Source organism: Chelmon rostratus, chromosome 22 (genome assembly GCF_017976325.1).
Source record: "Chelmon rostratus isolate fCheRos1 chromosome 22, fCheRos1.pri, whole genome shotgun sequence".
Taxonomy (NCBI): Eukaryota; Metazoa; Chordata; class Actinopteri; order Chaetodontiformes; family Chaetodontidae; genus Chelmon; species Chelmon rostratus.
Window position 1 is genome coordinate 1,713,598 of NC_055679.1, and position 19,637 is coordinate 1,733,234.

General features: G+C 40.8%; 1 protein-coding gene across 1 annotated transcript; it reads right to left on the bottom strand.

The window, feature by feature from the left end:
- Positions 1-7,926: 7,926 nt before the first annotated feature.
- Positions 7,927-18,039, bottom strand: dera (deoxyribose-phosphate aldolase (putative)). Its single transcript, XM_041964148.1, has 9 exons — positions 17,906-18,039; positions 16,107-16,204; positions 15,325-15,472; positions 14,229-14,324; positions 13,932-14,066; positions 13,317-13,445; positions 10,856-10,968; positions 8,694-8,843; positions 7,927-8,607 (listed from the first exon to the last, which is right to left on the bottom strand). The coding sequence occupies exons 1-9, from the start codon at positions 17,934-17,936 to the stop codon at positions 8,551-8,553; spliced, it is 957 nt and encodes a 318-aa protein (XP_041820082.1). The 5' UTR covers positions 17,937-18,039; the 3' UTR covers positions 7,927-8,550.
- Positions 18,040-19,637: the final 1,598 nt, after the last annotated feature.

The window sequence follows — 19,637 nt, forward strand, 5'->3', positions numbered from 1 at the left end:
GAGGGCAGTGCCAGTGATACTGAGGGAGGATTCAAGGCGGGAGAGGAGGATAGATACATGGATGGTGCCGAAAGGAAGGAATAGGAGGGAATGGGCATCTGAGGAGGTCGTTGATGAGGGTGGTTTCAGCGTTGTGTTGGAATTTGAAACCATATTGCTTTGTAGAGTTGGTTGGAGTCCAGGCGGGTTTTGAGTTGAGAGGCGACAGCGTTACGAGTATCTTAGATAGAAGGGGAGATCAGAGATGGGTTAATCTTGCGGATGTCAGGGACGAGGCCAGGCTTTATGAGGGCTGCTTTTTGAGGAGTTTGAAGGCGGGGAGAGAAAATGAGTGGACAGACAGCAAGAAGACAATCTTGCTCCTTTATGTGGAGGGGATGTGGTCCAGGTTGCAGGAGGCAGTCCTTATGGCAGACAGATCAATCTTAGAACAGATTGTGGAGGACTTTGCAATGTCCAAGACTTGCAAAATGTCAATGTTCAATTCAATTGGATTTATATAGCTACAAATCACAACCGAAGCTGTCTCAGGACGCTTTCCATATAGAGCAGGAACAGACCAAACTCTTTATCTACAGAGACCCAACAATTCCTTCATGAGCGAGCACTTGGCGACAGACCAGTGAGTGCAGAATCACAACACATTCACTGAACTTGCTGTCCGAATGAGATCGTAACCAGAGTGTACCGTGCACCTCTCTTCTCGCTTTAGCATGTGTGCTTGTGTCTGCTGCTTTATATCAATTATACAGCTCCACCTCGTTGGCCTTGATGATGTACACTGTTGCTTCTTTAAGAAGTGTCAGGCTGTTTAATTTATGTGGCTTTATAATGCCTGTTGCACCCTTTGTGGTGTCCATGGACTTTTTATTTATTGCTGATCAATCTGTTTGTCTGAGTTTTGTCTGAGTTTCTGGTTGAAGGCCATTGTATATTTATAATTGATAATCAGTTGTCTGTCCAGGCTGTGAATGTTCGTCTGTTCTGTAGAAACATGTAGAAATGGAATTTATTGCTGGTCAGACCTGATTGTGCTCATATTCCACTTAACCCAAGTTTACATTTATTGCCTCTTTTATTGTAGCCAAAACATGTTCTTTAATTTGTCATATATTAGATGTGTCATGCATCAAACTGAGGGGCTCATGCCCCACCAGAAGATAATGTGGAGGTGAGTGAATAAGTGAGTGTCATTTTACAAAACCATGACAGCACAAATGATTGACATGAAAATATCTAAATAAGTGTACATTATTTACCCAAATATAAAGTAGGAGATTACAAAAATGCAAAATCTGATTTATTAAAGTTTTAAAATAATCCAGCTAAGTCTCTAAATATATATTTAAGGTCAAATTGCAAAAAAAATTTACAAAATTATTTTGGGTTTTTTTTTTGTAGTTTGTTTGTTTGTGCTAAAGGACCCCCACCCCCTCCACTCTAATTGTGATCCCCCATTCTGGCTTGCATGACGCCCCTGTCATATATCATCATAAAACACCTTTACTTCCCTGGTCTACAAGCATTTTTGACTCAAATGTATCTTAACCATGCCATGTGATATGCTACTTCAGCACACTTTAAAATCAAATGCTAGTGGTGCCGCTTCAGAAAATCGCAGATGAACATTTAATATCCAGGAATTGACATTTTAGACATTACATCCACTACTTATGTAGCAATTTGGCCTCAATGATATCTCTCTGAACACATCTGACTACAGGCCTGCTCAGTCCTGACCTGCCTGCTCCATACATCACAGCTGACTGCTGGACACATGATTTGATGATCATCAGTCTGCAGCATTAGCTGCCTTGTATATTTTCATCATGTTAACCTCTGTAACACCACCGGCTGCTCTCCTGGAGGTGGCTGATGAATTTATGGAGCCCGAAGACGAAATGCATGGCAAGATTTGAAGATGATTTATGCTTGTTGGCTGATTTGAACATTTTATATGAGAAGAATATTTAAAGTGGAACCACATGGATGGGACATTGGTTTACATATGCACTGACGTGCTATGGATTTGTTAAAAACAGCAGGATCTATTGATGCTCTGGGAAAATGAAAAAAGAAACAAATATCTCTTTAAGAGATCCTCATTATATGTCAAGTTCTTATGTAAGCATTTTATCATTTTTCCCCTAAATCAATACACACACACAAACACACACTTTTGACTAAATGTAAAATGATATTTCATCTGCTGGCCATGAGAAATATCATTTACACACACTGACATCACTCCTCGGCGGTGACGGCCAATAGCAGAGCTGCATCCTGGGATATTAATAAAAGCATGTACATGGTGTTTCTTCTGCAGCCACAAACAGCATGACAAATCAGAACTGTGGCTCATAATGGATAGCCAGGGGGACAGTGTCAGTGTCAACTACGTGTGGGGTGTCAACTACGTGTGGGGTGTCGGTGGCTCAGAAACTGTTGTTTTTCATACCTGCTTCGGGCTAAAGAAACACTGATGAATTAAACAACAGGAAACCAATCAATCTGAGCGAGCCGATTTGTCAGGTGTGAGCGACTGGATCACCGCCCGGTGACAAATTCAGCCCAGGCTGCTGCTGGGTGTTCATCCAAACCAATGGGAAGTGAAAGTGCAAACAGACCTGCACACTGTCTAATAACGCAGCGTCCAATTCATATCAAACACCCACCTCATGTTGTCCTACAAGCCACCCGGCAGCAGCTCCAAACCCGCGTGGCCGAAAATCCCTGCGTGTTCTAAATGTTTCTAGAAAATTGCATCAATTGGATCTGTGTTTTCACTGCAGTATGTGGCAGATTTCAAAAATGCGCTGCTTCAGTAGAACTGAGAACTAACTTTTTTCCTGTGTAATACAAAAATCCACATTTTAAGAAATAACTCTGGTTTTATTCGCTATTTCATTTTCAAAAGGTGCCTTTCTAGTTCTGATTAAATAATTGAGAAGGAAAAGATCCTTCCCACAAAGGTTTCTTATCAGTACTGAACATTAAAAACAAATGTATGCTCATCATAATCCTAAGAATAAATACAGACATGATGCATTTGAAACAATCTCATCTCATCATCATTTGTATTTCATTCCCACAGTTTTTATTTCAACGTGCCTTTTCCAAAGAGTGGTGAGTGTTTTATTTCATGATGCAGAGAGTCACACTCTTTTCTGTCAGTCACGACAAACAGGCCACAGCCAGCCTGTGACTGCTGGTTTCTTCAGGCTGAATGATCAGACAGACGATCACTGGTTCATATCTCAGGATAATGAGTTTTAAAAAAGCTCAGGTTCGTTCACAAAGTCGTGTTTATTTTACATTTATTTTGTCCCTGTTTATTCAGATGATCTATTTTCCACAGTAATGCATTTAATATTGAACACTTCAGGTCATGTTCTAAAAAACACAAACATGTTTTCTCAAGCATTCTGAAACCTCTTCTTGACTGCATGTATATTATAATCAGGGAATATGTTATCCATGTTATTCCATGTGTTTAATCATTTTAACAGTGGAGCTGTACGACACAGAAACACAGACAGTACTGGTTACTATGATCAGCTGATTGTTGGCTGTGATCTCTGGGGGTTTGTTGGTAGCAATAATTTTAAAAATACTGCATCCTTTAATACTTTAAACCTCATGTTTCTCTAATTTAAATGAATAAATATCTGCCAGCTGGAAGCATTTAACTTGAAATTCTGCAAAGCACCCTTCAATGCAAGAATTTCAGTAGCTCTTTCATGACTGAGAACAATTAGGAACAAGGCCATTTGTTATTTATTTGCTGAATAGGTTTGGAAAAAGAGGCGAATGCTTAAGATGTCAGTGCGCTTCAAATGGACTGCTCGCAGACAGCTGAAGCCTCCTCCTTCAACAGCCGAACCAGGAGGGCCACGAAGTCTGACGGTTTTTGTAACTTTCTGAAAAAACAATCTGACAATCCCACCTACGTTATGCAGTTTGAAAATAGACAGGATCTGAGCTTTTTTAATCTATATAAATTAATACATATATGTTACTAGGAAAATGCATTAGTGTACAGTGTTCAAAGCCTTTCCAGTTTTTCATACATGGAGATATGCAAATGTACTTACATCTGACTATATATATTTGAAATGCTTCCAGCAGTATTCCACACCAGTGTTCCCATGCAGGTGGTGCTGGATTTAGCCTCGTGAATTTTACTTGCCACCAGAAGGGCCTGCAGACGCTTTGTATCCCTCCTCTGTTTCAAAAACAAAAGATAAAGAGTCTAAAGGAGTAATGGAGTCTTGAATACCACACTTAATATTTTGTGAATGCAATTCAGACATAAACTCAGTTTGGGACAATCCCAGAATATACGGAAATGGTTTGCCTGCATTGAGCCATGTTGTCTTCAACTCAAATTCTTGTATTTTTCCTGGTGTGGGCTCTTAAATATCTTATAACATCTTTCCAGCAGTAGTTGAGGACCACTGAAAATTGAAATTTCCCCTCAAGCCTCTATAGAAACAAGAGTGCTGCTTGTTTTTCTCACCTTTCTTTAATGTGCAATGTGTTTTCATTTTTAATTTAAAAGAGAACATTGTCCACTGTAGACATGGACTTATTAGGTATTTCAGGATTTTCTGAAACTCACATTCTGCTGTTGATAAGTCTGTAGGTGTGCACTTCTGATTGAAATGATCATACTCAGACCATACATACATGGTCATACTCAGAGATATCTGAAAAAGTCATTTTGTTTGTCCTGCAAAGACTTTAGAGATGGGCTGTTAGTTAGTTTCCCTATCCAGGATTCAAATCTTTGATCTCCTCTGTTTGGAAGAAATTCTTTGTTATACGCACATCAGCTGAAAAGTTGTGGATTCTACATGATTTAACCACATTCTCCCTTATTTTTAATGTCAGATTTATTCCGTTTTTTTTTTTCTTTCAATTGGGCTGCAAGTTCTCTATCAGCAATTGTGGCCGTAGAGGAAAATTAGTCATTCCAAATTCTGATTCCTTCCTTTGGCCTTGTACTCCCAATTGCACCAATAAGGCAAAGAAGTTAGCTGTGAGGCGCAGAAGTAGTTTCTTAGACAAGGGAGTGCCATTCCTCCTCTCTCTTTTCCTAATGGTAAGATATTAAATTGGAATTTTGGTTTCTTTTGTTGCCAGATAAACCAGGAAATCCATTTGTCCCATTCCCTCAATCGATCATTATTGTCATGTTGGAGTCCAGTTTTTTTGGACTCTACTGGTCCAAAAATGTGTAGTAGTGTTGGGAGAATGATAATCTTGACTGCACTTATCCTTGAATTTAGAGTCAGAAAGCAGAAAAGATTCAATCTATGCATATCTAATTTTATCTTTGAAGATAATGGCCCATAATCTGCTTGTAATAATTCTGAAAGGTCTTTTGTCAGTTATTCCTAAATATTTTAATGCTTCAGCCTCCCACTGGAGGTTGTATTTGTCCTGCAGGTCCTTTTGGGCAGTGAAGTTGAGAGTCATAACCTGCTTTTTTCAGTATTCTGAGCTCATAGACAGCAGACTCTGTGCAGTGTCCTTTCATTGTGTACGACCGAGTGAAACAACATGAATGTTTGCTATCCCCACATGTACGATTCATGGTGTTGACACAATGAACACAGAGTTGTTGGAGAGAGATTGGGGACGCATGATGTAGCCAGGAGGAGGTTATGATGGCCTCACCCTGCGTTCACCCTGTGTGAGTGTGTGTGTGTGTGTTTGATAGGGATCTTTATGGATGGCCCAGGGAATCAATCAAGCAAAATCAAGTTCCAGCCTCTGTGCCTCTGTCTGATCAAGTGGCAGTGTGCTGACCGATGGTCCAGATTTGAGATGATCTACATGCCTTTACGTAAGTGGGACTAATCCATCAACAGCAGACCACAGACGCCCACTCCATCATCCCCGCTTACACACCTCACACTGAGGGGGAGTTTTTGTTTATCTCCCAGGAGGAAACAAAAACTATTTTTCTGCAAAGTCGTGGAACAGTTTGCATCATTTTTTGAACATCACAGATGGCATCATAAACTGTGTCGCTCTCAATAAATCACGCGGGTCAAACATCGGTGCAGTTTACAGGTGCGCTGAATTACATCTGACACCTGCACTAAAACTGAAAATGGAAAAAGTTAAAGGAAAAGTACAAATTAAAATTGGAAGAGAAAGGACAAGAAGTGTGCTTTCAGCTCCAAGAGGCTGCAGTGTTGACTTTTCTTCTCTAAAAAGTCTTGGCAGCAGCGTTTTAAGGCTAAAGGTTAATTCTGCTCTATTATAAAATAGATCCCGAGCATGAAAGTTGGAGACAATACTCTGAAACTGAAAGTCCACTTTCAACCACATCTCACAGTCTTGACCTGCTTTTACTGTGACCACAGGTCCGTATCCAGACCAACTTGTATTATTCTAATATCACAGTTTGTCCCATTCAAACCCACGTCATAACTGCTGACTCAGCCAAAACAACAACAACACCCAAGCCGAAACAACGAAAAAATTTTGCTTCTGTGGCATTGTGTTTGTGGTGATCTCCATGGCATCACACAGATGACACAACTTGTACAAGAAGGAGTTTGTCTTGGTGGTGGTGCTGAACGTCTCCAGCAAACAGCAAGGGAATCCAACCAGTCTGAGACACTGTCACAAACATGTTGTGGAGAGGGCTTTTTGACCTTGCACTGGCACTAAAGATGTCATCAAAATCATCAGCATTATGAATATAGACAGCAAATTTCTTGGCAATCTGGCCAACATTTGAATAAAAAGTGTTGCTCTGGATCAAAGTATTGAACAGACGAATGTAGGGTGAAACATATAGCAGCAGACAGCAAATTTATTTCAAGGCTTCAGGATATTTGTCCTATAATCTGTGTCGACAGCAGAGGCTTATCGACCAGATCTCTGCAGAATATTATTCAAAATTCTGTATCTGACCACGTCGAAGCACCACCTACAAGTCCTGACTGAGCATGGCCTCATTCCCAGCCTTTCCAGTGTCCTGAAGCCAACCCTCTCCCGTGAGTTTTCCATCAAATCCCACGTTTTCCTCCAAAAGCTCACACCCCCTTCCCTCCACAATTAATTCACTCATTTATCCTCTGTTGCAGTCAAGGTCAAGGCCTGTGATATCTTAATTAAAGAGGAAAAGGAAGAAGAAAGTTTTCTGTCTTCAAATGAAGCCTCAAATTTGTGAGCTGTTCAATCACATCTTTTAAACTCACTTAACCCCTGATTAATCCCCAGCGCTCCTCAGTTGGCCGAGCTTCCCGCTAATGAAATTAAGCAAAGGAAGCCTCCATAACAGATTCTGCACACATCGCTGGGACAGGTCGGAGACTTGACAAGCATCAGAATCGCACAGGCAGCATGAACCAGAGGCTTCATGGATGCGATGGGAGCTCTGTGGCTCTCAGGGCGTTCGCCTGCTCATCCTTTCCAGGGTTCTCACTTACCAACGCTGTGCATGCACAGACACTTAAACCGCTTGTACAAACTCGAAGCAATTCCAATTTAACAAATTGTTCTTAAATATGGAAAAACTAAGGTGTTTAAATTTAAGCACTGCTCTGAAAACACACAACATCTGTGTACTAAACGGTCAAATTACTATCAATTAAAAGGCAGACTGGTATCACGGAACAAACGAGCAAATTGGCAACATAAAAAATGCAAATACACCAATAACTTGGTGACATATTTTGCAGCACTGTAGGCTACTAATAGTTTTCTTACTGTCACTGAGGTGTGTCTGAATAACTGATAGCTGTACCATACACACAGAGGAAATGAAGATGAGCCACCTGATAAAACGTGTAAATCAAGCAGTGAGATGATGGGTCAGATGTTGGGACTAGTGCTGAGAGACGGCCTGTCCCCCCAGAGGGGAAAAAAAACAGTCCAAATAAAAGCTCATGAATTGCCACAAAGTCCTAAAATGATCGATCATTTGATCAGTTTATTAATAGCACTGATGGTACACACCCTTTCTCCTCCGTTCATGTTATACTAATTTACTTTGTCAGACTAGCTGGGAGGAAACAAAAAATTGTAATCCAGGTTGTAGTACTGTTCCTAATGTGAGTGATACAACTGCAATGTAATTCTGTGTAAAGACTGTACCACTGGGTAGAGGTGGCAAGAACAGGAGCTAGTTTTCTTTTTCCTCATGTATCTTTTCACATACATCTTTTAGCTTGTAAGATCAGCAAAGCCCAAAGTTAAGTCTGTCAGGAGATGAAGGATAAATATTCTCTTCTTTCTTTTTCCTGCTTCACGTGAAACCCAGCACATCCTTCACACAGACATGATAAGCTGCTTTATTATGTCTGTAAGAAAATACTGTGACAAAGTTTATTCCACTGTTTGTATTTCACATGTACACTGTCTGCATGGACAAGTTAGTGCACTGCTACAGATAAGACGTGCTTTCTCTGTGTCACAGACGTTGGTCCAAGTCTTGCATCAAAGCATCGAACATGAGTGTGGTTAACTGAAAAGACGAGTCAGTGTGCTGCCTGTGTGATTGGTCGCTAAAACAGGACGTCCACGGCTTCAGGCCATAGGCAGCTCATGATAGGCTGCATACTGTCCAGTAACGTGATGGTAGATCTGTGAAAACAAGGACAAATGAAAAAAAAAATACTAATATGCAGAAAATTAAGGTATGGAAAAAGTACCGTGTGTTGAGTTCCCACCTGCCTCTCGATGTCAGCCAATAAGCTGCTGGCTCCCAGGCGGAACAGGTGAGGGCTGAGCCAGTCATTGCCCAGCTCCTCTTTGATCAGCGTGAGCCACAGCAGAGACTCCTGAGCCGTCCGGATTCCTCCTGCCGGCTTAAAGCCCACCTGACGAAACACACACACACCTCTGTCAACAGGACACACACTTCATTTAAAGCTGGGGTTCTCAAACTTATCACTCAAAGGTCCACATGTGATTTTTTTTATGGAGATGGAAATAAGAAAAATAACATTAAATCAATGAATTAATGTGACATCTCTTGTGATCGGGCTAGCACAAAACCCCAGGCAGACACGAGTCAGACAGTTAGTCCTTATTTATTTCTGACTCAGACATACACATTCACACTAGTTGCAGAAATTGTGTACTACAGAAAACACACTTTAGACGACACATTCTGTATCTGTGATTTAGGAGCTGATGGCAAATTCTCTGGTGTAACGTTAATGTGTGAACTCAGCAACTTTCAAATAAAATAAAAAAAAATTAGGTCTAATTAATGTGTTAATGTTTAATATTTTCACTTTCTTAATATTATTAAGAAATGTTATTATTATTATTATTATTTATGTCATTTCAGACTCCTAAAAAACATGGAAAATCCATGATTAAAGTGCTCAGTATAAAACCCACAGTTCAACTACCGGTGAATGAGTCCTTATCTCAACAAAAAACTCCTCTTCAGGATCCCAGGACGCAAACAAAAATACTCAGTTTGAGACTCAATACAACAGCTGGCCAGCAAAAATAAACCCAAGTGCATCTGACAAACAAGCTCCATGAGTCTCTGTGAGTATCCTTTGAACGAATGAATTAAGAATTCCAGATATTTTGGCTCATCACCAGGGGTTGGTAAGCTAATCAACGATCACTCTCAGGACGGACTGGGCCTCTTCCACTGGTGAGTAACATTAGATTGGGTGCAATTTCTGAATTCATGAATATTCTGTGGGCTTAATGGGAAGCTTTGGAATAGGAATATGATTTCTAAAAAGCTTAAAAAATGTTGAAATGCACAAGCACAACAATAAATAATGAATAAGGCGGAAACGTCTCGCTACATAACGTGGCTAATGGTACACCTCTATAGACGCTTCACACCATGCATGCAGCCGGACTGGGTGTGTTCTACTTCAACAGATGTGGACTTTATTCTTCCCACCATATCAATCACCACTCTTGTCAACATACAGTTGACACCACAATGCAGTTAATGATGAAGCAATGAGCACACATTACAGGACCATTAATTCAATTCCAGAGACATTAGGTGATGATTAACATTTCTGTTGAAACCAGGTTAAATAAAGGCGTGTCCTTGTTAGGCAAGTAATGACATGAAAATGTATTAGAACAATTATCTTGCCTGATTTTGAAATACATTATTTAATCATATGAAATGCATGCATATGCTAAAAACAAAACACACGCTACTAAAAAGCATCACTGTATGTTTGCTGGTAGCCACACTGACGAGTCTTTGCCTTTGGCTGCTGGACTGAAGTATCAACATATTTCAGACCGTCCTCTGATGAAGGACACACTTCTGTTGACTCTTTTTGTGTCTGCCAAACAAACACTGCTTTAATCCACCTTCTGCCATGATAAATGCGTAAACCAGCACGCCGCCGTCTAGTCTACAGTGTGGGGAGTAGAGTGGAGCCCCTCGTTTGTCACTTATTGTAATAATGTTTTGAAAAAAAACGACTAAATAAATAAAAACTAGACTGTAAGTCTTTGTAATTTCATCGAGATGTATAGAATGATCCAGATTATTGTCCCATCCATAGCCTGTGTCCATTAATAACTGTGGAAGTTTATACGAGACATTTTGACACATTTCCAGGCTATACTGTGTGAGGCTTCTTATACTCACAGACGACACTGCCTGTGCTTGGTGTGCATCTAATTACTGAAATTACTGAGCAGATTTACAAGTTTCAAACCTTTAAAATCCATTGTCTGGTTACTGAATGGAACTAGCAAATTAGACAATTCAGCTAGTAGAGAAGACAAACTCCATGCAGGCGATCCACAGCGTCTGGCCCACTTTATCTTCTCCTCATTAATCAGGAAATATTCACAACGTACAGAAAGGCAGGAGTGAGCACTGTACCTTGTGGCCTGTACACAAGAAGTAGTCACGGATGGCCCTCACCATCACTATGGCGACAGGGTAGGTAGCGTTGACAGCCTCCTTTCCTGTGGAAGTCTTGATGAAGTCCGAGCCTGTCGGGTTTAAAAAGGTGACATGCAGTCTTCAGCACGGCAACACACGGAGGGCAGCATGTGATACAGTCATGTTGAGCTCATCCTTCATCTGTCGGTATGTTTGCTATTCAGCTGCTCCGCATTAAAAGCTGCACAGATTCAACACGCTGCCAAAGTAGGGGAGCAGAGTCAGCGACACGGCGTCGGTGTGGGGGTGCAGAGAGAGGATGGACAGGGCATTACTCTGACAGTCTGGCCTGGCCAGACAAGAACATATGCTGCTGCTGATGGCTAACAGAGGGCAGCTGCACGCTCATCAATAAAATCCTTCATTTTTCCTTCCCTTCCTTCACAGCCAATTATGTTTTATCAGCTTTCCTGATAAAAATAGAAGATGAAATGAAGCTCTTTAATAGATTACCCACAAACTGTGGGCTGCAGGAAAGAAAAAAAAAAAAACAGCCCTTCTGCCTCCCTGGTGTATAATGACTGTTCATTACTGAACAGAGCAAGATGAACATTTTCCAGTTCATTAAAGACATGTTCTATGTATTTTTCCAGACAGGTCTTTCAGCCTCTCTCCCCTCGTCCTCAAACTGGCATAATCCTTAAGATTCGTTATGGGGAGTCTTAATTACCAGATAATGGATAACGGTTATTAAATGCGGGTGGCGGTAATGAAGCTCTATTCATTTGCGTGGGCAGGGGGATACTGGCGGGGAACAGCAGAGTAAAATAGCCTGCATCAGAGATTAATAGGTGAAATTATCATTCAATTTCAGGAATCTCATACGCAATTCATAGGAACAAGGGGAGATTAAGGAGTGAGTGTGGTGACAAAAGCAATGCATTTTAATAATGATCTCTATCAGAGCCCCTGACAATTTGGTTCTGTAATCTGCTTATTATGTGATGGCTAGTTAAGCATACTGCATGTGTCTGTGTGTGTGTGCGTACGTGGTGTGTGTGGATGTGCGCGCATGCATGAGAGAGGGAGAGCTCCATTCATCAGGTTCGCCTCTTCAAAAGGGAAGAGAAAAAGATAAGCAGCAGTGCCACAAGCCGGATGATGGCAGGAACTGCACAAAGACTTCAAACTTTTATTGACTTGAGACTTTTTGGACTTTAGTGCCACATGAAAATCTGACCAATGTAATCACAAAACAAGAAAAAAGGCCTCCAGTTAACAGCTGAAACACGTGCGTGGTGGCATCTACAGGACTGCAGCCTGTCTCTATAATGTGAGGTTCAGTGGAGCTAATTTAATATATTAAGCTTTGTGTGTTGTTCCTCTATGAGCAATCTCATCCATCATGAACCTCATCACAGTTTAACAGAAGTTTATCCGTAACATTTGAGAGACCTCAGAGGTCCATCAGCCTGAAGACCAAGTATATTTACCTTCATCTACAGAGAAGAATCTGAGGAGAGACTTCAGTCCGACAGCTGAGAATAAGGAACTACACAGCGTCTCAACACAGGAGGCGCAGCGTGAGCAGCACGTTAGCAGAGCAGCAGCAGCAGCTTACATCCTCTGTCTATGTCTACACAGGCACAGTACTGAATGTAGGTCACCCATGTTTTGGAAGCACTCAGAACCCAATACACAATCAATGTAGTTATGTGTGTGAAACAGAAGAGACTCCAGTTACACTTTGGCTCACATGTATGACTGATTCATATAGAAATGCTGCTGTTAGACACACCCTTAGCATCTATTTCATTAAGTAGTGGACCATATTAAAGCAACTGTAATTCTGTGTGCATAAAATAACAGAACCTAAAATTGAAATATGTTATAATTATGTCAAATATATTCCATTACGCCAGAAGAACATCTGTTCTATCATTCAACACAAACACATCAGGTCTGCCACACTCAGCTCAGCAGTGTGGACCAGTGCAAACGGCAGAACACCCACTGCTGCAGTGGTGTAGGTGGTTAATGCCAGTTCACTGCTGTGAAACCAGATGTTCTTCAGCAGACCATCCAGTCCATGATTCCAGGATAGCCCACTTTACTTTCAGACCATTTCCAACTGACCAATCAGAGAATGTGTGGCAGGACTGGTTCCATTTTAAGACTTCTAAGAAAATAAATAAGATAAATTCAGACTTGTTCAGATTTGTCCAGGACTTGCAGACACCCTGCTGTTACATAGTGGTACGGTCACAGCAGGCGTTCTCAAGCTACCGTTCAGGTTCCAGCCTCTTTCTGCTCTGACTCCCTCATCCTACAGCAACAAAATGTTGACTGACACAAATGCCAGCTCCTCTTTTCAATGACCATGTTCGTTCTGTAGAAGAACATAAACTGTGACTATGACAGACACAGACGCAGGTTGTTGAGTTGTGCTAAGACTGACCAGCCATCATGGCGACCAGGCTGGCTTTGTAGACGTTGGTGAAGGTGCCCAGCTCTCCAATAGCCAGGATGGTCTTCATGTGGGCATCACCGCAGGCCTCCCGGAACTGACGGATCTCATTATACATGGCTGTAGAGGGGGACAGGAAACATTTACTAAACATTCTTTATACATGATCAGTTAAAAATAACCAGCACTTAAACAGCACTTGACATAAAAAAAAAGTAGCCATCTGATTCCAAACCAAATTTCTCAGTGAGGAAAAATGATTGAAACACTTTCAGTTTCTACTCTTCACAATTGACACATAATCTTGAAAACAGCAGTTGACAAAACAGTCTCCACTCATGGTCCTTCATCCACTGATGAAGACCATATAATATGATTGAAAGCTAATAAATAAGTGGGCCTTGAGTGGATATTGTCAGTTTTCAATTTCCTCTGCAATGATTGGCCATGAACATAAAATAACACAAAGAAATTTAAATGAATAGTATTTTGTTATTTCCTTGCTCTTGAGAAAAGAATATTAATGTAGAGTTTTTAACTTAAAGCAGGCGGTGGTTTGTGTGGAGCTACAGGCAACAGGAGGCGACAGAGGTGGTCACAGAGTACCTTCCCACTGTCCCGTGAGGGCAAGCGTCCGGTTGATGACGATGTCGATCTCGGTGGCACCATCAGCCACTGCCATGCGGACTTCCAGCAGGCGGGTCTCCAGCGGTGTCTGGCCCGCTGGGAAGCCAGTGGCCACTAAGAGAGGGGGGAGAACGCACTGTCAGTGAAACTCAAGTACAAGTTTTACTCATTTTCTATACGTGCACTGCACACACAGTCACACACACTTCAGCTCACCATTCATTTCACTCCTGCAGTGAAGGGTTACTGGGTGTGATTCAGTTTCAGGGGACTCACCTGAGGCTACAGGAAGGCTGGAGTTGGCTGCTTTTAGTGACTTGACGGCGTCAGCCACACGAGACGGATACACACACACTGCTGCTGTAGTCACTCCTGACACAGGACACAACACAGGCAGCAGACCACAGAATGTGAAATATACAGATTGACTGGTCTGTGTCGCCCTCTGCAGGCTGAATTCAGGTCTGAACAGACAGTCTAACATGCTGAACGTGTTTCAGAGCTGCTGACGGTAAAAAGTTTAGGTTTGCCTTCACTGTCTCGTCTAAAAGTTTGACTAACACTAACAACAAAAACCTGTGTGATTGTCTCACTGTTATATGGTCATCCTGCTCATGCTTCCTGACCTGCCTCACTTCTTTTTAGTGATAAGACCATGTTCCCATACACCTGCTATCAACTTATTGAGTACAATGTTATTATTACTGATTGAAACCTGTACTGTGTCTTTAGTTGACACAATAAGTCAATTAATCAGTCAATCAAAAGATTTAATGGCAGAATCTTAGATAATTGATCAAATGTTTAAATCATTTATTAAACAAAAATCAGTTCGCTGCTTTTCTGTTTTACTGTACTGTACTGTGGGAAACTGAATATTTTTGGGTTGTGGACTGTTTGTAGGACAACAGGAAACACTGATCTCATTTGACATCTCACAGACCAAAAAACAATCCATTAATCAAAAATGAGAAGTGTTTGTTAGTTGCAGGCTTGCTATAATCTTAATAAAATAATAGAATCTTAAACATTTCACTACTACATTCTCCCTGTAGTTAGCAAAATCACAGCAAATAAAAAGCAGCTTTTTGGAGCTTTTGTGCAGAGGTGTTTGTGAAAGAGTTCTCTGAATTGGTGAAGTTGGAAGGATGAATGAGCGAATCTCTGCACATCAGCCAATATGGAGTTAAAAGTAGTGCACCCACAGGTGCTTTCTATTGAAATGTTCCCACACCCTCTTAAAAAACTCGAACTATGACCATGTGCTCCAAACCTCATCAGTCACATTCCAAGTCATGTTTAACCAATATGCAAAAAGAGCTTTTTTTTTCTATGAATTTCATAATCATCATGCGTGGCGGCAGAAGCAGACCTTTATTGTGCATATCCATCTTCTTGAGCAGGTCGTATCGGACCGGCTGGATGGCTTTCAGACACAGCCGATGGACATTGGACGGCGTGTCATCTCCACTCAGAGTTGTCAGGTCGATACATGTGGCAGCCTTTAGCAGCCAGGCGGCCTGTAGGACACAACAAACAGAAATGGCACCCAGCATCAGAGTAAATAGTTTTACTTTGTCTCCATCGTCACAGCTAAATCTCACTGCTGTCAGATGCTTTGTCAAACAGTGTGGATATTAGTGAGACATCTGTTTTCTCAGATCATCTGTAGCGCTGGGCGACAGAACGACATACTGTGAGACAATCTACAACCGATTTTGTCAAACTGTTAGTATTGTGACATCCCCTTCATACTACAAACAATTGTGGACTATGTTTAAAATTTTCAATCTAGAACCAAAAAACAGACATTCCTGTCTGATTATTTCATCATCAAAGAGTTTCACTGATTTTCCAAAGATTTAGTATATCATGATTTACATCAAAACTCCTATATAAAATTACATGTACTGGGATTGATGATTGTAACACCCACTCCTAATTACTGTTGTTTTGTGACCACATTTTTTAATAAATGGGGTCACCACAGTTATGCTAGAATAAAGAAAATAGAGAAATCCAAGAATAGAGAAAAATAAACAATCATTAACATACATATGCATACAGGTGCAGACATATTAATGCATATTTATGTAATTATCTGTTGAAGCAGTGTGTAACACACACTGAATGCAGGTGTAAGGTGAGCTCTACCTGCCACTGTTTCTTGGGGATCTTTTGCCCTTGGATGTGCTGAGCTCTCTTCAGGACAGCTTGTGTGTTCACTCTCACTTTGGATATCCACTCCAGGTCTGACGGCCATAAAAAGGAAATGTAGAGGAAACAATTAATTACATGTGATTATATGTCAGCGCATAAAGGTTTTCGAAACAGCATTTATGACACCTTAAAACTTTCCACTGACCCTCTTTGCAATAATTGAACTATTTCATATTAAACAGCTTTTTAAAGGAGCTGTCTAACATCATAAGAAATGGTTATCATCTTGGTACATCTAATATAGACACACTTCCCTGGTGTGTTTAGCCTAGCTTAGCACAAAGCACAAATATACAACTTACAACACGTAAACACGAGACCTTTGGAGTAGTTGGAAGTTGTATTCTTTTCACTCCTGATTTCTTTGCTTCCAGTCTTTGTGCTAAACTGGGCCAAACAGTCCACATCTGTCATTCATCATTAACTTGAATAATACTGATTTTCTCATGTGACTGTCAAACAGGAGGACCCCCTCAAAGGGTGACACAATTTTGTCATGCATTGTGCCTTTAATGCATGTGCATTGAAATTACAGTCTTACACTCAGGATAGATGAATGTCTCCATAGCTGTCATCTGGTGCATTGCATATTGCATACGTGCTGATATTTAATGTTTAACATTCAGCATCTAGCCCAGTATAAACTAAAAACAAGCCAGTCTTTGACAGACGAAGACAGGAAAAGATGGCAAAGAAACTGATGTGAAATCAGTGTAAGACAGTCAAGACAGCTGCTGACATGTGTAAACCACGTCTTGTCCTCATCAGAGAATGTCAGGGGTGGTTTAACTGCACTAAAACTAATACTGAGCTTAAGAACAGTTCAACTTTCACTTCAGTCTGTGTACACTTTACAAATCAGTGAAAAAAAAAACAACAGCAGAAAATAAAACCCATTAAAAGTACACACAAAAACACACCATCACATGCGCGCACGCACACACACACACATATACACACACACACACACACACACACACACAGAGGTAATGTTAATATGACAACAAGGCTGAGGTTAGTCACTTAAACACAGAGATCACACTGCTGGGTTCAACTGGTCAGCTGAGCAGGGAGGTCTGGACTGTCATGAGTTCTCAATTACACCATCACCATCTGCCTGTCCTTACAGCAGCCGTGTCAAAGATTACTGAACAGTATGATGGACGTGTGTATGCAACAGTAAAAATGAATTTATTATGTACATATGACAGTTTCAGAAACACAACCAGGCCCTGTTGGGCCAAAGCTACAGATTACATACAACGTTATATTTCACTTACTAACTTCATCTTTGTTGCTATTGCTTTAGAAACCCTGTCAAACAGGCCCTGTAGGGTGTAAGATACAAATATTTCACACACTAATGTTTGTAATGTGTAATTTTCGCTGTACATGTTGGTTTAGGCTGTTACACTGGGTTACACAGTGACATCTGGACGCTCAGCAGGTCACTTACCTCTAACACGTTACTCATTAAACTGTTAGCCTTCGCCCAACTTTCTTCACTTTTTTTTTATAAACACACATATCTATTTAGCGGTGCAGAGAAAAAAGATGTGATGCGATACACCGAATTAGCAACTGTCACATAATGTCACATATAGCTGGTAAAATGGAAAGTTGTGGGATGGTAACGTTAACTCACAGCAAACCCGTGACAACCACACGTGTTTATTAGCATACGTACAGGTGCAGCTGAACGGGGATTTAGTTTTTAGCTTTTAGCCTCTTACCTAGCTCACTTCCTGGGTTCCTGGCCGACATGTCGAAGGACAGAGAGAAACGTTATTTATTCCTGTACAGACACTGACATGAAGAGCGGCAGCCAACACTAGCTGAGCTCTGCACTCCACTTCCTGACTGCTCGTTGGTGTTCAGGAAGAAGAATCCCTCCGCAGTAAAACGACAACCACAAAACTGCTCGAATTTCCGGTTTTCTTAGTACTACTTCCGGTCTGACTTCCGTAAGCTTGGTCACTCTCTTTTCCAGGTAATATAGATAAGACAGCATATTGTAAGCCGATGTCAGTCATGAACTGGTCTCGGTAGGTGGGTATACTGTGGTCTCAACCTCCATACCATCAAATTCTGCCGCCACATTGATGCATCAATAGGCTAGTACTAACTTTATAATATAGAGCCTGTTGTATAGTTGTACACATGGTCCCTGTGGGGACATGCTGAAGACAATGTTCAAATATGGTCAAAATGTCCCCAGCAGTATACATAGTAAAAAAAACTGGCTACCCCTTTATCGGCTGCGACATTAAATTAATGTACGTATGAATAGAACATTAGTTATAATTCAATAATGTAATATGCATTATCCTGAAATGAGCCATTGCGCATAATATCAGTGCTGTACACAAAACATTTTATAATATAATATATCCAAGGAGAGGGTAGATAAGCTTTCTTTTCAGTGGACTGTCTTTAAAGAAACTCATTGGATGTCCTACAGGGAGAGAAAGATGGCAGAAAAAATGGCCATTACATTCTTTCCCTACAACAGCAGGAAGAAAAGGAGATGTGGGCAGCTGACTGTGTGCACTCAGAGTGCTTCACTAGATGATCACTGCTCCAGACATCTCCAGACGCACACACAACAATCACAGATCAACTGCCGATCCATACAATGAGAGCAAAAACATTCAAACTACACACCACAAGTAATGTTACGGTCCTAAACCGAAAGGAGACTGGGTCCTGAGTTGAGTCGAAGAAGAAAAGAGATGAAACAATATGAAGGTTAATACACTGAGGGACATAAATACACATCGAAAAACACTGTTTCCCAAACATTTTCATGAGGTTGACATTACAGAAGTCACACTACACACCTACACTATACTTATTCAAGATTCAAGATTTCTTTATTGTCATTGAGCATGACATGTCAATGAAATTTGCATTGCATTATTTAAGTGTTGGCATGATTTCTGTTATTTTGTGTTTGTATTCTGTACAGAATCTGAAGTTAAATCATGACTATGGACTTCATGTGCAAACTTTCCTCTCAAATTTATGGGTATTTTCAAATGTATCAAGCGAACCTAATTTCAGAGGACCACAAGTTATTGGACAAGTTCCTAGAAACCTGAATAAAATGGTCACATATAGCACTGGGTTGCCGATTCTTAATGACCAAATAATAAAAGACAGCAGTGGTGTCTTGGTAGATGGGTATACACAACATGTCAGCAGTTTCCTCTGCGTGTGACCTCCACTAGGCAACACCATGCAGACAGATCTGCTGACAAGCAATCTCCCCAATAACTAAAGTAACAACAGAGAAACAATCCTTTCTACATGTTATGGGCCCATCACTGTGGAGATTTGAATTATATGTTTTAGCATCAAGGTCATAGTTGCTGGTGGTGATGTACTGTGCTGTATTATATTCAGGGCTTTTTACAATGTTCTTGAACATTAGACATTATTGTGAAAGACAAAAACTCATTATCC